The sequence below is a fragment of the Tenrec ecaudatus genome, chromosome 1 (genome assembly GCF_050624435.1).
Source record: "Tenrec ecaudatus isolate mTenEca1 chromosome 1, mTenEca1.hap1, whole genome shotgun sequence".
NCBI lineage: Eukaryota > Metazoa > Chordata > Mammalia > Afrosoricida > Tenrecidae > Tenrec > Tenrec ecaudatus.
This window is the reverse complement of record NC_134530.1, coordinates 195,352,964-195,367,439: the sequence shown is the minus strand read 5'-3', so window position 1 is coordinate 195,367,439 and position 14,476 is coordinate 195,352,964. Positions and strand designations below refer to the sequence as shown.

General features: G+C 46.6%; 1 protein-coding gene across 3 annotated transcripts in view; it reads right to left on the bottom strand.

Annotated features, from left to right (window-relative positions):
• The window catches only part of CACNA1E (calcium voltage-gated channel subunit alpha1 E), a 367,363-nt gene that overhangs the window by 258,448 nt on the left and 94,439 nt on the right, over window positions 1-14,476 (bottom strand). For all 3 annotated transcript variants that reach the window (XM_075528111.1, XM_075528117.1, XM_075528123.1), the window contains exons 4-5: window positions 1,173-1,276; window positions 65-217 (exon numbers count right to left, since the gene is read on the bottom strand). In XM_075528111.1, the coding sequence (XP_075384226.1) occupies window positions 65-217; window positions 1,173-1,276 (257 nt within the window). The remainder of the gene's footprint in view (window positions 1-64; window positions 218-1,172; window positions 1,277-14,476) is intronic.

Here is a 14,476-nt window from a genome sequence, read left to right as displayed (position 1 = left end):
CTCACTGCCCCCCTCCCCACCAAGGGCCAGAGGGTAGAGGCGGGAAGGAAGGAGAAGACGGCACCTGAATTGTTCATGAAGCAGGCTCGGTGTAACTTCCCACTGTAGAACTCCAAGCCGATGATGGCGAACATCAGGATGGCAAAGAAGAGCAGTAGGCCAATCTGCAGCAGAGGTACCATGGCCTTCATGATGGACTTCAGCACAATCTGCAGGCCTAGAGGGAAAGAAAGACAGTGACACATGGGCTCCTCCTGTGGACAGGCCAGGCTCCCCTGACCCTGTCCCAGCAGGAGAAGGACACACCTTTGTCCTGAAATGACGAAGGCAAGGCCTACAGAGATAAGCAGGGCAAGTCAAGCCAAAGGCCTCCGTCGTCCTTCCCTCCACCTCGCCATCCCCGATGATTCACGTGCCTTGAACCCTTTCCCTCCTTTGTCCCCGCGACATTTTGCGTTGCACACTGCCAGGGAGGACACCCACCGACTACAGCCATTACCAATTAAATGCGATGCTCTTCTGACCCAGAAACTGCATTTCTAGAATCTGGCCTAAACAACCCATCAGATATTCGAATGAAGAATTAAATGAACAGATGCTTTCTACAGTAGCACCGACAGTTTTAAAAGCAATTAAAATAACCTAACTGTCAAGCAACATACACATAGCTCAGTCAACCATGGCGCACTTTAAGACAGACAATGTTACTTATTTTTAAAAGCATAATTTTGAAGTGCTTTTTATGTCAGGAAAATAAAATACTGATGGCAGGATCCAAAATTATATGTATGATATGGTATGCCTCCCATTATACTCGGGTGTCGCAGGAAAAACACAAATGAAAAAATACAAAAAAATGTTTATCAAAGTTACTTCAGCATGATGGCATAGCACATGCTTTTCACTTTCCTTTTACTCGTTCTAATACTTTCCAAATTTTTTTCTTAAAGAGTTTCCATTAATTTTTTAATCGGAAAGGTTTTTTTTAAGCTCTTAAATTTAAATATGAAATGTCTTATCAGACTCTTGTACCCACTGTTTGTAACAAGTGGGGGTGTCGTTCCAGGAGCTAATGTTTTCTTGTTTGTCCCCCATTCCCCTTGACCCCGGTCCAGGTGAGGGGACCGCCGAGAGGGCTGAGCAGAACAGAGAGTGGGAGGGCAGATGCTCACTAGGAATCCCTGACACGAGCTTCAGGGGCCTCAGGACACGCACAGCCCTCAGGGTCCTCAGGTCCACGTGTGTGTTGAAGTGGGTCCCCGCCGTGGCCAGGATGCTGCAGGAGGAAAAACACAAGGGTCAAGGTTACTACGGCTGGCTTTCCCCCTGTGCCCACACACGGGGAAGCTGGTTGGGGCAGGAGCCGCCTGGAAAGCACGCGCAGTGCTGACGCCAGCTGCATGTGGGTGCACCTGAGCGTGGGTGAATCACCAGTGGCTCTCAGCGGAATTAAATTTAGCCTGCTGGGTTTCACTTGGCAAGAACAGGAGAACTAATCATCCGTCTGGAATCACAAATCCACATCATGAGCAAACACAGGTCTCCAGCATCTGTCCCACTCCGACCTTCTTCCCTACTGTACCTCTTTGGCCCTGGCCAACTTCCTTTCCCTTTACCAACCTACCAAGATCCTCCGTATTTTTATTTCAAAACTTTACTTTTTTTATCAGCCTCCTGTCTCCTTCAGGAAGTTTTTGTGGATTGATGTCAGCAAAAGAGTAGTGAAGAATTCTCTTTGTAACACTTTGAAACTAAGAATTTTACCAAGCAAATCAAGTTTATGAGTAGAGGGTAACTTCACTGGTCGCCACACAGTATTTCTGTCATCATCCAAAGGCATTGACTGACATGGATTAAGCATCTTTCCTTTCCATGCTTCCATCTGAACTCAGCAACGAGCACACACAAGAATAAAATCCATACCATTCCTATTAGAAGGTAGACACCAGCATTGAAGTATTCATGAAAGGCACAGTGGGAAGGGCTGGCTGGGCTTCACCCTTAACTGATTCACTTGAGAACTGGGTGACTTGAGGAAAGTTATTCAATCTCTAGGAGCTTCACATTCCTTCATCTACAAAACTGGGGAGTATCTCGGCCTGAATATTCAAATGAAATGGTATGATATTGAAAGTCATGAGTGTTCCATAAACGATGATAGCCAAAACAGACAATATTAGAAATAATTGGTTGGGCTACATTGTTCTCCTCTCCATAGGAACTTTTCTTTGTCTCTCTCCTAAGCTCTAGGGGACAATATTGGCAATCTGGAACCACAGGAGAGTGAGTCGTTAAGAAAAAGGAGTTTTCTATGCAGTTGAAGGGTGACAAGAATAATCTGTTGTTTAATTATATTTAGTGGAAACCTGCTAAGGACTTGAAATATGTATGAAAGAAGACACCCAAAGTCCCTTCAACCATTGACGTGCTGTCAGTATTTGAAAGAAAAGTACAGGCCGTGAGGCTCTTGGAAGCAGATGTAGAGTCCAAATAACATAGATCAAGGAAAATACAACATAAGCACTCACTCTGAAATAAGCCTCACTGGCCAACAACACAGTGAATGGCGTTGGGAGCTAGTAAACTATTCAACTTTCAGCCTATTAAACAGACAGTTGAACTGTTTACTGAGAAAAACAGATGGTTCCAACACTCCGTTGAAGGCTGATTTAGATGACCAGTAGAGATGTTTTCCAACTTTGTGTTTGTTGTCAATTGCCGTCAAGAGAGCCGGCTCCTGGAAACCCCACATACAACAGAAAGAAACATGTCTGGTCCTGAGCCACCTCCAGGCCCATTGTTGTGGCTACTATGTGTTTTGAGGGTTCATCCCCTCACACTGCATCAGCCAACCTGCCGCTGCTACAGGCTTGTCACGGGCTATCGGTCAGAAGTTGGGGACCAGTCCTTTCTGCCTGTCTTCGTGTGGAAGCTCCGCTGACCGTGGATGACTGCCGATATTTGAAATAGCAGTGGTACAGCTCCAAGCATCTCAGCAACACAGTATAGCAAACTGATAGGTGTTAAAACTCCCATTCCAAACAATCAAACCCACTGCCGATAAGCCGACACCGACTCATAGTGACCCTGCAGGACAAAGTAGAACTGCCAGATTGAGTTTCCAAGGCTGTAACTCTTTGTGGGGGAAAGCCCCGTCTCCCTCCCAAGGGGCGGCTGGTGGGTTCAAACTGCTGGCCTTGCAGTTAGCAGCCCAACGTGTAAGGTAGGACGCCACCAAGGCTCTCAAACTCTACATTAGGTAGGTGTTAAAATGCTGCTAAGAACCAGAAAAAAAGCAAACTATCACAAGGGATTATAGTATCTAAGTATCTACACCCTCGTGGCACAGTGGGTTACACCCGGGGCTGTTTATTAAGCACAGGATCCACAGATTGAAGCCACCAGCCACTCTACTAGAGAAAGCCGAGACTTTCTACTTCCTTAAAGAATTATAGTCACTTCCTGCAAGACATCCCTGAGCAGAAGCCGCATGGACCTACCCCGATGCAGCCCTGGGTGCTGGAGCAGCCGTGTGGAGACCCCTGGCAGCGCTGAGTTCCTTACAAATTCACTGACTCAGCTTTCCTCCGGCATCATTGTGTGTTTTGTGAGATGGAGGAGGACTTTGTGGATTGGTGTTGGACATAAGGGTTAATGTTGGACTTGTGGGCTTGGGTAGCACTGGGTAGGGATGTTTTCTTGATGTGAACTTAAAAAACTCTCTCTTATTGATGAACACACACGCAAAATAGAATATCGTCTCGGAAACCCACAAGGGCAGTCCTATCTATCCTAGTGAATTTCATCTCCATTTCCCCTGACTACACTTCCATACCTTCACATACACAGGAAGGGTTTAGGGAAAATCGATGCGAAGTGAATGCAAGGAGAAGCAGGGGGATGAGGCCTGAGCGTTTGACGGGAGCAGGGAAACTAGGCAGCCCGGAGAGGCAGCGATGTGAAGGGTCGGTGCATTGATGAGGTGACTGCTGCACTAGCTCCACTAGCAGCGGCAGCTCGCACTGCTGCCTAATGTGAGACCCCCCCCCCCCTTCTCTCAGCTCGCACTCCCTCAGACCCAGGAGCAGCCCTCGGGTCAGCCTGTTTCCTACAACACCCAGATCCACATATCATAAAAGGGCTTTGAGAAAGCAAGTTTTTACAAAGACACTTTCCTCCCCAGTCCCGAGTTGAATACGGCATGCTTCAGAACATGGAGGGGAGGGCAGAAGGACCAAATGCAAAAGCAAGAAGGCACAACTGCAGCAGCGAGAAGAGATTGTGGAGGGGAGAGAGAAAGAGGTGGTGGGAGGTGAGCAATAAACGAAAATGCGGAAAGGGAAGCCAGAAGATAGGAAAGCTGGCGAAGGAGTGGCTGTGTGATAAATCAGGGTGTTCTCCTGGGGAAGAGACCAAAAACAAATCCAGGAAGGTCAGCACGGAGGGCTCCAGGCAAAGGAAGACCTGCAGGAACCCAGGAGGTGAACAGGGCACAACCCTACAGTAACGGCCACAAAACCACCTTCCCGCGACATGCAAGCTGAAGAGGGGTGGCCAGGCAAGAGAAGTCATAGTCACAAATGTACTCAGGTTCAATGAAGAAGTTTTCTACGTGTGTATGTATATGTGCTGCAAATATATTAATCAGTATAATAGACACGTCCGCCACCACCACGACCACCCCTCAAAATACCCCAAACTCACTGCCATTTGGTCAAAGAACGGGGCAGAACTGCCCCTGTGAGTTTCTGGAACTGTAACTCTTCATGGGAGTAGAAAGCCTTGCCTGGTTACAGTTCAACATGTAACCACTCTGGGACCAGGGCCAAATTTTGGCACCTTCTTAGAGCACGCACCTTGAGGGAATGAGTCACTGTACCTGCCTTTCCTCCAGTAAGGGGGCTCTCCACTGGACCTTTTGTCGGGGGCTTCCCGCTTCCTACCAAATTAATCCCTGAGGGGGGTGGTACTTCTAATCCAGCTACGGTATCCACCTGTTAGAATCAGTGGCAATGGAATTCCTAAGAGGACAAAGAAAATTTCGGAAAAAAAGGCACTTTATACTCCCATAAAATTATTTTCCCACCTCCCTCACTGTCTTTACCACATCCCAGAGAAATGCTCACCTGTTTGGGGGGAAGAAATGATGCAAGTATCATCAGACAGAATAAGGTCAGGGGCTGATTGTGAACAATCAATTATGCCTACACAAGTTCAAGGTGATGCTGAAGAAAACTAAGATTAGTCCACCAGAGAAAAGCACAACACTGAGTATCCCAGCTGAATCAACAGACCACCTCGAGGACAGAGTTTGGGGATGGCATCAACGACACCCTTCATGAAGACAGCAGAAGGTCATTCAAAAGACAGGAAAGCAGGAAAAGACCCAAATGAATGCCAGAAGAGACGCTGAACTTGCCCTTGAACACAGAGTAGCTGCAGCAAAGGGAAGAGGTAGTGAGGCGAAGGAGTGGAACAGAAAATTTCAAAGGGCAGCTTTGAAAGAAGCTACAAGAAGACAAAGTAAAGTATTACAATAAATGTGCAAAGACCTGAAGTTAGAACATTAAATGGAAAAAACACATTCAGCATTTCTCAGACTGGAAGAATTGGGGGGGGAAATGCCAACCTAAAGTTACAATGTGGACGGATTCAAAAGGCCAAATACTGAGTTATGCAGGAAGCACGAAAGGCATATGTAAAAACACAGCCTTGCTGTACCAAAAAAGAAATGGTCGATGTCAAACCATTTCAAGAGGTCCATGTGAGCTGATGGTGTTGAAAAAAGAAGTCCAAGCTTCACTGAAGACACTGGTCTAAAAAACCCCAAAAACCAGGCTCCAAGAATTCAGGGAATGCCGGCGGAAGCGGTTTAACAGACAGCTGCTATGCTGGACGCACTCGGTCCTCTATGCCAAGAAACTTGGATGACAGCTACCTGTCCAACTGATTGGAAGGGATCCATATCTGCGCTCATCCCAAAGGAAAGTATGGATTACACCGCAACATGAAATTCTCACAACTGGACCAACAAGCACCACCAAGATGGAGAAGACTGAAGTTATCAGGAATTTCATTTTATGAGGATCGACCGTCTGTAGCCACAAAGCAGTAGTCAAGAAGTCAATTGAGCACCCCGGGCCACTCTGCCATGGCAGAGCTTTGTACAGTGTCACGACGCAAAGGTGTCACTGTGAGGATGAAGGCTGCCTGACCCGAGCCATCATATTTTAACTGCCTTAGGCTAAGTGTCCATGTGAGAGCTGGACAGTTAATAAGGGACGCGGAAGCGATGATGTGCCTTTGAATTACGGTGCTGCTGAAGAATACTGACTGGGGGCATGGACTTCCAGAAGAACACACAGCTTTGTCTTGGAGGAATTCCAGTCGAATGCTCCTTGGAAGTTAGACTTTGAACGCATTATCAAGAGGAACCAGGCCCTGCCGGAGGAAATCACGCTTGGTGATGTAGCAGGCCAGCCCAAAGGAGGAATCGCATGCATGCAATGGAATGGTACCGTGGCCTCACCACCTGGCTCAGTCATAGCAATGACTGTGAGGCCGGTGCAGGGCTGGGCGATGTTTGCTTCTACTGTCGCCCTGAGCGGCAGCCACCGACGACACCGGATCAAAAAAGCAGACCCACACCTCATTGGTGTGAACTCATCTGCCATTCCCATTCGATGTGAAAGCCCTGCAAATGTAGATACTGTTCGTATCCGTTCTATAGGCCACAAACAATAAGAGATACTCAAGGAATGCTTCTGGATTGACTGCGCTGAAGACACTAGTGAATTGGCTGAAGCTGAGACCAAATGGAGAAAGACGCACACGCGCACACCACAAAATCGGAGGGAGGCCCTAAAGAGCATCCCAGTATCCAGTTAATAAAAGTCTCAGCTCTCCGTGGCCCCAAGAGGCATATGTGTGAGTTCCCCAGGAGCAGACCCTGGAGCACCCCCTTCTTTTATGACCACAAGGGCAGAGACAGCCAAGAGCTCTGTACCCGGAGGGCTGATTAATTATTACCTCACCCACAAAGCAGCCGATACAGGAAGAGCAAACACAAACCACGGAGTCAACATCAGCGGGGAAGGGCAAGGGGTTCTGGGGTTCTGCATGCAGTAAAGGTTCACTCCCTGCTTCCTGATTAATGTCACAGACCATCCCTGCCTCTACTGCTGTGGCCTTTGTGGTTAGCAGAGAGGAAAAGGAGACTCCTAGTGGTTCAAATGGTTAATGGGCTTGACTATGAGCTGAAAAGTTAGAGGTCCATTTGAGCATACTCGGAGGTCCTGTGCAAGGAGGTTCTGGTGGTCTCCTTGTGAAAAATTGGCCACGAAACCTTAGGTACTGAGCACATAAGCCCTGGAGGGCAACAGGTGAACTGAACAAATAGAGGGTGCTGTGTGGGTCAGATCCTGTAAGGCACCAGTGCTTCAAGGTCATGGCCTTGACTACTGAGGCACAGCGAAGCAGAAGGCAGAAGTGATGCTCTGGTGGATCACAACCATGGTGCCTCTCCCCAAGTCAATCAGCCAAAGACTTGATCAGCCCCGCCTTCCTTTAGATGGATTCAGTGCCCCTGAGAATGCAGGTCTCACCTCTGTCTCCGGGAGCATGTCTGACTCTCACACTTGCAGGGCTGGAGTCAAGGTCTCAATGCAGTGGGCTCAGGTTCATGGTTGCAGATAAAGTATAGGGTGCACAGTGTGATTTGTTTAGGCTTTCAGTATATGACAATGCTTCCATGCTATGCATACGGTTATCAGCAGCTTCTTCCTTCAAAGTAGGGAGCCAATTCCTTCTTCATTGTCCGTTCGTAATCTGGAAGCTCCACGGAAACCTGTTCATTTTGTGTAGCCCTGTTGGCATTCTAAATACCAGTGACACAGCTTCCAGCATCACACACAGCAACAGCCAGGCCGCCATAGTGTGACAAACTGATTGACACGTGGTGGTGTCAAGTGATTGGGATGGGTGCATTTGAATGGTGGTGCCGGAGAAGAGTATTCCAAGTATCACGAGTGCTCCCTGGAGGGAAGGATGGTTAAGACTTCATCTTACGTACTTTGGACACAGTGTCAGGAGAGACGTCATGTTTGGTGAAATGGAGGGGCAGAGAGAGGGAGGAAGGCCCCTCAAGGAGATGGGCTGACACAGTGGCTGCCTCAATGGGCTCAGGCACGGGAACCACTGCGGGGATGGCCCAGGAACGGTAGTCTTTAGTTCTGGTGTGTGTAGGGTCACTGTGGTCAGAGCTGACTCGACTGTACCTAACAACAACAACAGGTGACATTTTCATTTCAGAGACCCAATGCATATATATTTGTTTTGTGTATTTCCCATGCAATATTTAGCATATGCTTTTTCAGGGGAAAAAAAGTATCTTGTTGTATATATGAAATTCAAATTTAGCTACATGTCCTATATTTTCCTCCACTAAATCTGGCAGCTCTAGTTAGGTGGTAACCAGAAATAGCCAGGTAAAGAATCCCCCTTAAATCATTTCCCCAACCCTAAAAAACCTGGCAAGTTCTTTTTTTAGTTCCTGCATTCCAGGATAGTGCTGTTACTACAATCTGCAGCTAACCAAAAAGTCAAAAGGTTGCAGGTCCACCGAGAGGCGTCTCAGAGGAAAGGAATGGCAATCTACTTCTGAAAAAGGAGCCTTCTGGAGATGTCATGGTGCTACGTCCAGCAACTGTTTCCGGATTAATGTCACAGCCCAGCCCTACCTCCAGTGGTGGCATTCACCTGGTTGGCACCGGTTCGGTAAAACTAATACCTAAATTTTTGTTGAGTTCGGTGAACTGGTTGTTAGAATGGCATTTGTAATCAGTGTTCTCTTTAAGGTGGACCGCTGGGAGGCCACCCAATGTGGAAATCACAAATTTACATTCCTTTCTCACTAAGCCCCCACAGTGTTCATTCAGTCCATACACATAAAAAGTTGGACAGAATTATGCTTGTATATTCCTTTATTCATTTCATAAACCTTGTTACACCCTTGATGAAATGCTACATTTTTTATTCTCTTGCATTTGTTATTTTAGTAAACACAGAACACAAGGAGAAAAAGTACCCAACAACCAGAGGGTGATAGGCTATCATCATTTCAGCTTGTGTGATGCCCCAAATTCTCATGAGACATTAGGAGTGGACTATGCAATTCCTAAAAGTGTTCAAAGAACTAAAAATGGTGTCAGAACAATTGCTGTGAGTTCAGCAGAAGCAGAAAGGGGGTTTGCAAGTATGAACAGAATATGTTCACAGAAGAGAAATCATCTGTCTCTACTCTATCAAGCACAATGACTGTTGTCTAATTGGCCTACCCCTAAAGGAATGAGATCCTACTCCCACAGTGAAAAGATGGTTGAAGATAAATCACAAAGCTGATGAAACTTTGCTTTTTGGATAAAAGCAAACAATATTGAAAGTGAGGATGTCAATCAAGTAACAATATGGAGATATCTTTAAAAACAGCTGTATTGTTTTGTCAGATATTATTTAATATTTTTCATCAATGTTTTAAAACTCTTATAACAGTGTTTTGTGTACCTCTTTTATTGTTATTATTCAAATGTTAACTTAAGTTTTTTATACTTCAAATGGTCATTCGGGCAGTGAACCGCTTGTTAAGTCCTTGCATCCCACCATTGCCAATCTCTGACGGTCTACTTGGACACCCAGGGGCTCCCCATGAGTCAGAGACAGCTCGGTGCAACTGCTCACTGGTTCCTCCCTCCCAAGGATCTGTTAGTCTTAGTCTCGGGATTCTCTTCGGAGGCTCAGAAATATCTGCTTGCCTCCACCCAAATAAATCCGCACAGAGAACTTAAATAGCCTTCAAAAAACAGCTGTTCATTAGCATCTGTGCGAAAAGGCTAATTAACACTAGCAAACGTGTTGGGTGTATCCAGCCCATAATATTAGGAGACTGTGAGGAGGCAAAAGGGAGGCAGGATTTGACTCCGCTGGTGCTCAACATAAAGGAGTTGCTATGTCCAGCTGCAAAAAGGGTCTTGGTGGCTTTACGCCCTGGGCCAGCCACCAGCTACTCTGTGGGAGTCAGATGTGGCTCTCTGCCCCTGGAATGATTCACAGTTTGGAAACCCTAAGGATTGGTCCTATTTTTCTGTGATATAATAACTAAGAGTCATGGAGGTGTACTGGTCACACATTGGGCTGCTAACTGCAAGGTCAGCAGTTTGAAACCACCAACTTCTTTGAAGGCGAAAGATGAGGCTTTCTACTTCCATAAAGATTTAGTCTCCCACAGTACCAGCTCTATCTACTCTGTGCTGTAAGGTTGATATGAGTCAGCGTTGACTCCCTTGCACTAAGTTTGGATTACGTAATCACTATGAGTCAGCATCCCAAAGGTGGTTTGTTCCTTCATCTCTTTCATCCCTTTATCTCTAGCAAGACACCAAAGCCTGTCAGATTCTTCCTTTAAAAATCATCTCTTAGATCCACTCCTCAGTCTCTGGTCTTCCCCTCACCCTGAATGCCTCTCTCTTGCCTTCTTTCCTCTGTCCAAACGACACAATGCAGACTTAGAACTAGAGGGCACCCTGCTTCCTCCTTATAAAATATCTATAATCAAAAGAGACTTGAACCAGGATTCTAATAAGACTATGCACTCTCCAGTCGTACTGGCTGGTGTCCAATCCCAGGGCCAACACTACTTGCTAGCTGTCTGCCTTTGCAGTGGCCCCGCCTCTCCGAGCTTCCTTTTTCTTATCTGTGTGGTGGGGAGAGGGTTGGTGCATGCATCAGAAAAGATGATGCTTGTAAAGTCTTTCTCAGAGTGTTGATGAGACCGTGTAGAGGTTCCCGGTTTTAAGCAACAGGAACTGATCTGAGTTAAATTAAAACAAGTACAGGCAGTCCCTGGATGATAAATGAGAACCACGGCTAAGTGTGTCTTTAGGTTGAATGTGGAAGCCAGTCAGACAGGTGCATGTCATTTTTTTAGCCTTCTTTTCATGGATAAACGGCTCAAAGCCCCGTCAGGGATTTAAAAGCTGCAAAAGCAGCAAGTGAAGGTGATGGTGATGAAGAATTCTTGGCAAGTAGGGGTTGGCTTAATCCTTCCAAAATGAAGGCAACTTCCCATCATAGAAAATAGCAAGGAGGCGTTGCACCTAACTGGAGATGCCTGTACACGGCGAGGCTAAGAGGACTCATGGAATCGGGGGTATATTGCAGATCGTGCTGGTAACATGGGGTAACCCAAGCCTTGGTGTGATAGGGTGAATAATGACACCCCCAAATATCCACATCCTAATCCCTGGAAACGACATAGACTATTGGATACAGCAAAATGAATTTTACAGATGTGATGAAGTTACGGATCTTGAGATGGAGAGATTAGCTTGGATTGTTCCTGAATGCAATCACAAGTGTCCTTAGAAGACAGAGATTTAACTGGAGAGAAGACAGCACTGTGACAACTGAAGCAAGCTACTGCGCTGCTGATTCTAAAGACGATGGAAGTGGCTCCCGGCCAGGAAACGTGAGGAGCACAATTCTCAAACCCAAAGCCAAATCCATGACCATCGAGTTGATTCCGATTCTAGCCGCCCCGTGGAACGGGGGAGAAGTGCCCCTGTGGGTTTCTGAGAATGCGAATCTTTGTTAACAGTTTCGTTGACGCACAGTTCACATAGCACACAGGTCGAGAGTTTAAACATATTAAGAAGATTCGTGCACTCATCACCATAATCAAGTTTGGAATATTTTCTTCCTTCTTGTCCTCATTCTGGTTAGCTTCCCGTTTCCCTCTGCCATTGCTCCCGGAAACCATTAACCTAGTTACCGTCTCTGTAGATGTACCTATCCTGAGTTGCATCTAAAGAAAAACATACCACAACATAAAGCAAGAAACAACAATGACAAAATAAAACATAGAAAAAAACCCCTAACAAAAAATAACAAAACTGGAACAAATGTAACAAATGGGTTAGATTTTAAGTGAGCCACATCTGCATCGGCCCACACTCCAGGGCACTCTCTCTGATGTCAAGCATGTCAATCTTTAAGGGAGCAGAGAACCTCTTCCTTCTCCCGCAGCGTGGCTAGTGGTTTCCAAGAAACCAAAGGCTTGTCAGCTCTAGAGGGTGGGAAAGGCAAGGACCTGGATTCTCCCCTCGGCCTTCTAGTTTGGAGGGAGTACAGCCCTCCTGACAGTGGAAATGACTTCAGACTGCTTGCCCCCAGCATTATACGAGAATGAATATGCGTTGCTTTACGATGCAGGTTTGTTCTAACAGGAGACGAGTAAGTACGTTGGCAAAGGTCGGGCTGCAGCACTTTGGGTTCTTAGGGCACGACGGACATTGCTATGAATAGAAATACCAACTGCCCAGGTGGTACGATGTCACTAGTTAAAGAGCGAAAGTCATGGTGGGGACATGGAGGAAGGCCAAAGGGAAGCCCACGATGGCTCAAGTTTGAGGTCCACATCTCTTCTGCCCAAGGACAGTCTTGTACTACTTCCAAGATGAGCCAAAACGCCCACCAAGAGCAGAATCTCAAAAGTCTCCTGTGAGGTAGATCACAAGCCCCCGGAAGAGGAAACTGGATACTGGCTAGAGACACTACAGACTGGCTCACAGGGAATAGGAAGTAGGTGTTGCACAAAAAGAGAGAAGGGGTATATCCCTGTCCTTGAGGTGATCAGAGAGAGGGATCTCTCAGGTCCCTTCGGTCCTGTTAGCCACACCTGCCCAGATGAGGCTGCACGGCTATATTCCTGCAAGCAGCACTGCCTGTTTTCTTTGAATACCAAGAGAGCTCCACCTTTAACACCCGACTACACAGTGTTCCTCACTCATTGGCTAATCATTCACGAGCGTGTTTGACCCTCTCGTCTCTGATAAAAGCCAGCTCCTGGATACAGACGTTCTTCCACATTTCTATCCACCGTGGCCCCTTCCCTTATGCTATGCAACAGTGGTGACCAAGAAGTGCCCTTGATTCAGTGGCAGATGGATGTTGATACTTGCACACCCATTGGAGCAGATTGGTTGGACTCATCCACAGACACATTAGGGTGTGACTGAGCCCCAACTCACTGCCACCGGGTTGAATCTGACTCATGACATCCTGTATCTGAGACTGTAAAACTTTACAGGAGCAGATAGCCCCATTATGGTCCCAAGGAGAAGGTCCCAAGGTGGGTTTGAAGCGTCAACCTTTTGGTTAGCAGTCCAAAGGAGTCCAAAGGAGCCCCCAAGGCTCCTTGTGAGGTCATAATTATTTACACATCTACTTGAACCTCCTTCATTTGCACATTAATTATATTGGTACATCTGATTACATATCTGGATATGCAAACTGAGGAGTGTTAAGCAGATGTGTAAACAATTGTGACCTATCATAAAATGCTGAAGAGCAAATAATATTTTGTTCTCCACCTCTTTTAAATAAGTCACTGAAGATATAATTGGAGTTGAAAAAATCAAATTCTAAGACTGCTTCATTTTGTGCATTGTTTACAAATCTCTTTGTATTAACGAGTAGTGTCGGTGGCTTAAGAGGACTATGCATTGGGCTGTGTTAACCCTCAGGTTGGTAGTTTAATCCCACCAGCCAGCCCAAGAAGGAAAAATGACACTTCCTGCCCCAGAAAAAATGCCCAGCCTCAGAAACCCAGGGGCAGTCTCATTGTGTCCGACAGCGCCGCTAAAAGTCAGAACTGGCACTATGACAGTGAGTTTCACTGTTTGAGTTCTGTACTAATGAAAGAAAAATTAATTGCAACAAAATATATTTGAGGGGCAGAGACTGAGGCTGGAAAAAGACAAAGAGATCACAGGTGCAGGCTCTGCCAGACCACCTTCCTGTCCCGCCAAGGCCCCATCCTAGAGCCCTCCTTTGTCTCATCTCAATGAGGATGGAATTCCAGCCGAGCCCAGGGCCCAGTCTCTAACCCACTTCTCCAAATACTCCTGCTAGCACTGTGCTCATCTACTCTACGGCCGGTAGACCCTACCCAGCAGGACCAGAGGAGATGCCGGGCAGTCTGCTTCTGAAGATCAGAAGGGGGAAATGTGACGGAGCGGTTCTACCATCTGACAAATGGAATTACGGAGAGCCCGAATTGACTCGATGGCAACAGAGTTGGTGGGATTTTTGCTTGTTTTTATACTATGTAGCTGGCACAGAGGTTACAAAGGAGAGTAAGCTAGATACGGTTGCTGTCCTCATGAAATTGAATAAAGGAGACAGATACTAAATAGATCACAATTACAGTAATTGGAAGGCCAGGGACGGGAGCGCTCTCTGCAGAAACGACATAGAAGCTCAGCATCAGCGTAGGAGCAGGTCAGATGAAATAACGTGGGAAGAGAAGTCAGCTGCAGGACAATTCATATACAGAAAATTCCGCAGCACAGAGGAGACGGGAGATTTGAAGAACGGAAGGGAGTGTGCCTGGAATCTAATGAGCCAGGAGAGTGAGGACGCT